Genomic DNA, 9014 nt, shown 5'->3' with positions numbered 1-9014 from the left:
ATCGTATAGGGACACACACACACACACACACACACACACACACAGTGAGAGGGACAGAGATAGAGAGAGAGAGAAAGAGACAGACAGACAGACAGACAGACAGACAGACAGAAAAATAGAAGGAGAAAAAAAAGAGTGTAACAGAATTAGACTAAATTAGAGACACAGAGAGAGAGATAAAGAGACAGAGAGAGAGAGAGATAGAGAGAGAGAGAGAGAGAGAGAGACAGAGACAGAGAGAGAGACAGACAGATAGACAGACAGACAGACAGACAAACAGAGAGCCAGAGGAGAGAGAGGGAGGAAGGGGTACAGACAGACAGGGAGGGAGAGGGGGTACAGACAGACAGACAGACAGACAGACAGACAGACAGACAGACAGACAGACAGACAGACAGACAGACAGACAGACAGACAGACTGAGGCATGTAAAGAAACACGGACAGACAAAGACACAATGTATAAATGCAAGCACGGAGAGATGTTTCAGCTCAACAAAAATCTTTATATTGGACTTTATATGGTAGTGCTAACAATGCAGTTCTTTCACAGTGTCGACAACATAAATGCAATTTCGATTTTCGAAGAAATCAGTGGCGCAGCATTGTTATAGCACATCACACTAATTACACTCTTATGGCTTTACTGCTGGCAAAACGGGAATACGCCGCAGCAATTTAAACACCCTTTGATCTTCCGTTGAAATCAAACACCGGACTTTTTGTCTGCATGGCTTTTTTGCCCTCCATGTCATCCTCCGGTCTTAACTTCCTGATTATTTGTGCATCTTGTTTGCTTTCTTCACCGCCGCGCCGTCATTATTGGCCGTCATTATTGGGGGAATGAGCAGATGGTCTAGTTTTTATGGCTGACGGAAAAATCCGCACAAGCGTGGGTCATTGGAATCATCGTCGGTGGAATCATCTTCATCTCTGTCGTCCTTCTTCTGCAACACGTAACCACACACGCATCCAAAACACACGCGCGTGCACAAAGCCAGATACCACATACACACACAAATACACACAGACACCAGGACGCATTCACACACACACACACACACACACACACACACACACACACACACACACGCGCGTACGTTTCGTTCAAAAAACGTGGGAAAAGAAACACTAAACTCATGCTTGCAATCATTTCCAATGAACATCAAAATGTGTCTGTTACAATTTAAGTACTTGGATTAACTTTCAGTTTCCCAGCAGCTTCCTGGTACATGTCCAGTGCTCTACCTGCGACATAATTACCTTCGATTTGGTAGCAGAAGTTTTAGAAGAGTACGACGTTTCGCCATCATCGTCGTCGTTGTCGTCAGACCTTGTTCTGGACGACCCTGACTCATTGTCGTCGTCGTCGTCATCATCATCATCGTCATCATCATCATCATCATCTCTGTCATCTTCCTTGTCGTCCTCGTCCTCTTCATCTTCTTCCTCCTGGCTGTTCAGGGAAGTCTTTGTTGTCTTGGTTTGCCTGGCGCTTACCGAGGACCCGGATGATAGAGTCTTGGAGTCGTTAGCATCGGTCTTCCCATCGTCATCTTCCTCTTGCTTGATGTCTTCCGGCACGGACAGAGAGGAGGTGTGGCGGGGGCGTCTCTTCTTGTGGGATCTTGGTCGTCCGCTGTGCTTCTTGCTAGTGCTGGGTTGCTGCTCGTCTGATCGCATAAAAAGACTCGGTATTATTCTGCAGTCGGGAAGAAATCAAGGGATAGCCGCGAAAAACGTCAGGTTCAATCACGAAGAACAGAAGGCAGTAGCGCGGAGAAATTGAGACAGGGTCGCGGAAAAACTAGGGCATAGCCGCTAAGAATTGAAGGTACAATCGCGAAGAAAAGAATTAAAGGCAGTAGCGCGGAGAAATTGAGACAGGGTCGCGGAAAAACTAGGGCACAGCCGCGAAGAATCTAAGGTACAAGGGCGAAGAAAAGAATTAAAGGCAGTATCGCAGAGAAATCGAGACATAGTCGCGGATAAACTAGGACACAGCCGCGAAGAATCTAAGGTACAATGGCGAAGAAAAGAATTAAAGGCAGTATCGCAGAGAAATCGAGACATAGTCGCGGATAAACTAGGACACAGCCGCGAAGAATCTAAGGTACAATTGCGAAGAAAAGAATTAAAGGCAGTATCGCAGAGAAATTGAGACATAATCGCGGAAAAATTAGGACACAGCCGCGAAGAAGGTACAATGGCAAAGAAAAGAATTAAAGGCAGTATCGCAGAGAAATCGAGACATAGTCGCGGATAAACTAGGACACAGCCGCGAAGAATCTAAGGTACAATGGCAAAGAAAAGAATTAAAGGCAGTATCGCAGAGAAATCGAGACATAGTCGCGGATAAACTAGGGCACAGCCGCTAAGAATTGAAGGTACATTGGCGAAGAAAAGAATTAAAGGCAGTATCGCGGAGAAATCGAGACATAGTCGCGGATAAACTAGGGAACAGCCGCTAAGACATTAAGGTACAATCGCGAAGAAAAGAATTAAAGGCAGTATCGCGGAGAAATTGAGACATAGTCGCGAACAAAAACTGGGGCATAGTCGTGAAGATATTAAGGCATGCACGCAAAGAAATTAGGGCATACTCGTAAAAAAAAACGTTGCAGTCACGAACAGAATTATCCTATAGACGCAAACGTATAGTCGCGATAAAATCAAGATATAGTCGCGATTTAATTAACATAAAGTCGCAAAGAATTATGGTAACGATGCGACACATTGAGAACATGGTCGCGAACAAATTAAGACACAGTCGCAAAGAAAATAAGCTATTTTTGCTAAGTAATTTAGGCAAAGACGCGATCTTGCGCGAACAAAGTACGGCTTACTTACGAAGAATTTCAGGCATAGTTGTAAAAACATTAAAGTATAGTTGCAAAGAAATTATGGCATTGTCGTGAAGAAATTGAGGTGTGGTAGCAAAGAAATTAAAGCATAGTCGCGAAGAAAGTATGAAACTGTCGCAAAATAATTGAAATGTAGTAGGAAGCAATAGAATCACAGTTGCGAGAAAACTAGGTATAGTCGCGATGGAATTAATAATCACAAAGAATATAATAATGTGAACGTGGGAGTTTCAAGCCCATCAACGAGACATTAATAATCACAAAGAATGTAATATTGTGAACGTGGGAGTTTTAAGCCCATCCACGAGACATTAATAATCACAAAGAATGTAATATTGTGAACGTGGGAGTTTCAAGCCCATCAACGAGACATTAATAATCACAAAGAATGTAATATTGTGAACGTGGGAGTTTTAAGCCCATCAACGAGACATTAATAATCACAAAGAATGTAATATTGTGAACGTGGGAGTTTCACGCCCATCAACGAGACATTAATAATCACAAAGAATGTAATATTGTGAACGTGGGAGTTTCACGCCCATCAACGAGACATTAATAATCACAAAGAATGTAATATTGTGAACGTGGGAGTTTTAAGCCCATCAACGAGACATTAATAATCACAAAGAATGTAATATTGTGAACGTGGGAGTTTTAAGCCCATCAACGAATAAGAAGAAAAGAAAGGAAGCTTGAACAAGAAGGAAGCCTGAACAAGAAGGAAGCCTGAACAAGAAGGAAGCCTGAACAAGAAGGAAGCCTGAACAAGAAGGAGGTTTGAACAAGAAGGAAGCTTGAACAAGAAGGAAGCCTGAACAAGAAGGAAGCCTGAACAAGAAGGAAGCCTGAACAAGAAGGAAGCCTGAACAAGAAGGAAGCTTGAACAAGAAGGAAGCCTGAACAAGAAGGAAGCCTGAACAAGAAGGAAGCCTGAACAAGAAGGAAGCTTGAACAAGAAGGAAGCCTGAACAAGAAGGAAGCCTGAACAAGAAGGAAGCCTGAACAAGAAGGAAGCCTGAACAAGAAGGAGGTTTGAACAAGAAGGAAGCCTGAACAAGAAGGAAGCCTGAACAAGAAGGAAGCCTGAACAAGAAGGAAGCTTGAACAAGAAGGAAGCCTGAACAAGAAGGAAGCCTGAACAAGAAGGAAGTTTGAACAAGAAGGAAGCCTGAACAAGAAGGAAGTTTGAACAAGAAGGAAGCCTGAACAAGAAGGAGGTTTGAACAAGAAGGAAGTTTGAACAAGAAGGAAGCCTGAACAAGAAGGAAGCCTGAACAAGAAGGAAGCCTGAACAAGAAGGAGGTTTGAACAAGAAGGAAGTTTGAACAAGAAGGAAGCCTGAACAAGAAGGAAGCCTGAACAAGAAGGAAGTTTGAACAAGAAGGAAGCCTGAACAAGAAGGAAGTTTGAACAAGAAGGAAGCCTGAACAAGAAGGAAGTTTGAACAAGAAGGAAGCCTGAACAAGAAGGAAGTTTGAACAAGAAGGAAGCCTGAACAAGAAGGAAGCCTGAACAAGAAGGAAGCCTGAACAAGAAGGAAGCCTGAACAAGAAGGAAGCCTGAACAAGAAGGAAGCCTGAACAAGAAGGAAGCCTGAACAAGAAGGAAGCCTGAACAAGAAGGAAGCCTGAACAAGAAGGAAGCCTGAACAAGAAGGAAGCCTGAACAAGAAGGAAGCCTGAACAAGAAGGAAGCCTGAACAAGAAGGAGGTTTGAACAAGAAGGAAGCCTGAACAAGAAGGAAGTTTGAACAAGAAGGAAGCCTGAACAAGAAGGAAGCCTGAACAAGAAGGAAGTTTGAACAAGAAGGAAGCCTGAACAAGAAGGAAGCCTGAACAAGAAGGAAGCCTGAACAAGAAGGAAGCCTGAACAAGAAGGAAGCCTGAACAAGAAGGAAGCCTGAACAAGAAGGAAGCCTGAACAAGAAGGAAGTTTGAACAAGAAGGAAGCCTGAACAAGAAGGAAGCCTGAACAAGAAGGAAGTTTGAACAAGAAGGAAGCCTGAACAAGAAGGAAGCCTGAACAAGAAGGAAGCTTGAACAAGAAGGAAGCCTGAACAAGAAGGAAGTTTGAACAAGAAGGAAGCCTGAACAAGAAGGAAGTTTGAACAAGAAGGAAGCCTGAACAAGAAGGAAGTTTGAACAAGAAGGAAGCCTGAACAAGAAGGAAGCCTGAACAAGAAGGAAGCCTGAACAAGAAGGAAGCCTGAACAAGAAGGAGGTTTGAACAAGAAGGAAGCCTGAACAAGAAGGAAGCCTGAACAAGAAGGAAGCCTGAACAAGAAGGAAGCCTGAACAAGAAGGAAGCCTGAACAAGAAGGAAGCCTGAACAAGAAGGAAGCCTGAACAAGAAGGAAGCCTGAACAAGAAGGAAGCCTGAACAAGAAGGAAGCCTGAACAAGAAGGAGGTTTGAACAAGAAGGAAGCCTGAACAAGAAGGAAGTTTGAACAAGAAGGAAGCCTGAACAAGAAGGAAGCCTGAACAAGAAGGAGGTTTGAACAAGAAGGAGGTTTGAACAAGAAGGAAGCCTGAACAAGAAGGAAGCCTGAACAAGAAGGAAGCCTGAACAAGAAGGAAGCCTGAACAAGAAGGAAGCCTGAACAAGAAGGAAGTTTGAACAAGAAGGAAGCCTGAACAAGAAGGAAGCCTGAACAAGAAGGAAGCCTGAACAAGAAGGAAGCCTGAACAAGAAGGAAGCCTGAACAAGAAGGAAGCCTGAACAAGAAGGAAGCCTGAACAAGAAGGAAGCCTGAACAAGAAGGAAGCCTGAACAAGAAGGAAGCCTGAACAAGAAGGAAGCCTGAACAAGAAGGAAGCCTGAACAAGAAGGAAGCCTGAACAAGAAGGAAGCCTGAACAAGAAGGAAGCCTGAACAAGAAGGAAGCCTGAACAAGAAGGAAGCCTGAACAAGAAGGAAGCCTGAACAAGAAGGAGGTTTGAACAAGAAGGAAGCCTGAACAAGAAGGAAGCCTGAACAAGAAGGAAGCCTGAACAAGAAGGAAGTTTGAACCCGGTCGCTCTCGTTCTTGATTGTTGACAGAATTTCCGAAACAAAACAAGTCACCCAACAACTGTTGTAAAGCATTACGAAACAAAACAAGTCACCCAACAACTGTTGTAAAGCATTACGAAACAAAACAAGTCACCCAACAACTGTTGTAAAGCATTACGAAACAAAACAAGTCACCCAACAACTGTTGTAAAGCATTATGAAATGAATGCATGAATGAATTAACAAAGCCTTTGTCTGATAAGTTAAATAGAGAACGAATGAAAGAATAGAAGGAATGGACAAAAAGGAAGAAATAAGAAGAAAGAAAATAGCCTTTAAAAAGACAGAAAGAAAACAAAGCGGAAAAAAAAGTCACGTGAAGCGAGATCAACACATTTAGTCAATCTATCGGCCTGAAACAAAAAATGTCATCACCAAGACTACAAATAGTAAGGCTTGGCTAGTCGCTACCCGAACACCGAGACGGATTGCGCACGTCTCGACGAAGCATGCGTACCGTAGTACCTAATTTGCATACACAGATTGTCTTTAATTCTGAGCACATTTTCATAGAAAACATGACATATCTATATATTTTCGGAATCAGGAGAAGATGAGGAATACAACGCAATCATTAAATCTGTTACTGAAAATTTGACTTCAATAAAACCTTTAATGAGCAAACTAATTATACATTTTTAAGCTTCCAAGCTGAAATGCTATACCATAGTTTAGACTGAGTCAAAGATTGCTTGACCAACATTTCAATCAATTTGGTTGCAAAGCCCATACGACTCACATGCTTGACCTTGACCTTTACATGACCTTGACCTTCAGCTAAACCTAGCAATGACATCATACACTAAGAACTGCTTTACACATTTTTCCTACCAAAAGGTCATGCAACACAAAGCTGTTAATTCAAGACATAGGAAGTACAATGGTGCTTATTGGCTCTTTCTACCATGAGATATGGTCACTTTTAGTGGTTCACTACCTTATTTTGGTCACATTTCATAAGGGTCAAAGTGACCTTGACCTTGATCATATGTGACCAAATGTGTCTCATGGTGAAAGCATAACATGTGCCCCACATAATTTTTAAGTTTGAAACAGTTATCTTCCATAGTTCAGGGTCAAGGTCACTTCAAAATATGTATACAATCCAACTTTGAAGAGCTCCTGTGACCTTTACCTTGAAGCAAGGTAAACCAAACTGATATCAAAAGATGGGGCTTACTTTGCCCTATATATCATATATAGGTGAGGGATTGAATCTCAAAAACTTCAGAGAAAATGGGAAAAATGTGAAAAATAGCTGTTTTTTAGGCAACATTTATGGCCCCTGCGACCTTGACCTTGAAGCAAGGTCAAGATGCTATGTATGTTTTTTGGGGTCATCATACACCATCTTGCCAAATTTGGTACTGATAGACTGAATAGTGTCCAAGAAATATCCAACGTTAAAGTTTTCCGGACGGACGTCCGGACGGACGTCAGGACGGGGGGGACGGACGGACGGACGGACGACTCGGGTGAGTACATAGACTCACTTTTGCTTCGCATGTGAGTCAAAAAGGACAGAAGAAAGACAGAAAGAAAGAAAGACAGAAAAGAAAAAATAATGAAAGAAGACAGAAAAAAAGAGAAGAATCAAAGAGACAAATAAAGCGAAAGAAAAGCTTTATGGGGAAACAAGAGGCGAAGCCATCAAGGCTCACGTGTAAGAAATCGACAAACAGTAACACAAACTCAATCACTCCGTCACACATACACACACACACACACACACACACACACACACACACACACACACACACACACACTCACACACACACACACACACACACACACACACACACACACACACACACACACACACACACACACACACACAGAAAGAGCATAGGTGAAACTGTGCAAGAAAGCGAGACACTAGATCTAGATCTGTCTGTCTGCATGTAGCCTACTTACAAGGACACGACTGCCAACTAGTCTCGGCGCGCTCAAAATAATAATGACCGAGACTGTCAGTACTTCCTTCGCGTGACGTCTAACCCTCTTACGTCATAATGTGACGTCAATGTAATGTGACGTCTTCAAATGTTAGAGTTTCTACCACAGACATACACACGCACAGACGCACGCACGCACGCACGCACGCACAGACAGACAAAGTTACGATCGCATAGGCTACACTTACGTGAGCCAAAAAACAATAGCGACCAGAAGAAAAGATAGCAGTATAGATCTAGACAAGACAACCAGAAGTAAAGATAGCAGTATAGATAGACAAGACAACCAGAAGTAAAGATAGCAGTATAGATAGACAATAGCGACCAGAAGAAAAGATAGCAGTATAGATAGACAATAGCGACCAGAAGAAAAGATAGCAGTATAGATCTAGACAAGACAACCAGAAGTAAAGATAGCAGTATAGATAGACAAGACAACCAGAAGTAAAGATAGCAGTATAGATAGACATGACAACCAGAAGAAAAGATAGCAGTATAGATAGACAAGACAACCAGAAGTAAAGATAGCAGTATAGATCTAGACAAGACAACCAGAAGTAAAGATAGCAGTATAGATAGACAAGACAACCAGAAGTAAAGATAGCAGTATAGATAGACAAGACAACCAGAAGTAAAGATAGCAGTATAGATAGACAAGACAACCAGAAGAAAAGATAGCAGTATAGATAGACAATAGTGACCAGAAGAAAAGATAGCAGTATAGATAGACAAGACAACCAGAAGTAAAGATAGCAGTATAGATAGACAAGACGACCAGAAGTAAAGATAGCAGTATAGATAGACAAGACGACCAGAAGAAAAGATAGCAGTATAGATAGACAAGACAACCAGAAGAAAAGATAGCAGTATAGATAGACAAGACGACCAGAAGTAAAGATAGCAGTATAGATAGACAAGACGACCAGAAGAAAAGATAGCAGTATAGATCTAGACAAGACAACCAGAAGTAAAGATAGCAGTATAGATAGACAAGACGACCAGAAGTAAAGATAGCAGTATAGATAGACAAGACAACCAGAAGAAAAGATAGCAGTATAGATAGACAAGACAACCAGAAGTAAAGATAGCAGTATAGATAGACAAGACAACCAGAAGTAAAGATAGCAGTATAGATAGACAA

The 9014-nt window shown here is 42.1% G+C and overlaps 1 protein-coding gene across 2 annotated transcripts in view; it reads right to left on the bottom strand.

Annotated features, from left to right (window-relative positions):
* Positions 1-484: 484 nt before the first annotated feature.
* Positions 485-9014, bottom strand: part of LOC138981007 (uro-adherence factor A-like) — a 43236-nt gene continuing 34706 nt past the window's right edge. The window contains exons 6-7 of one of the 2 annotated variants that reach the window (XM_070353792.1): positions 1263-1672; positions 485-946 (exon numbers count right to left, since the gene is read on the bottom strand). In XM_070353792.1, the coding sequence (XP_070209893.1) occupies positions 863-946; positions 1263-1672 (494 nt within the window). In that variant the 3' untranslated portion in view covers positions 485-862. Of the gene's footprint in view, positions 947-1262; positions 1673-9014 lie in introns of those variants that run through there. The other variant, XR_011460533.1, reaches the window with a different exon arrangement.

This window comes from Littorina saxatilis, linkage group LG12 (genome assembly GCF_037325665.1).
Source record: "Littorina saxatilis isolate snail1 linkage group LG12, US_GU_Lsax_2.0, whole genome shotgun sequence".
Taxonomy (NCBI): domain Eukaryota; kingdom Metazoa; phylum Mollusca; class Gastropoda; order Littorinimorpha; family Littorinidae; genus Littorina; species Littorina saxatilis.
This window is presented reverse-complemented; position numbering and strand designations above follow the sequence as displayed.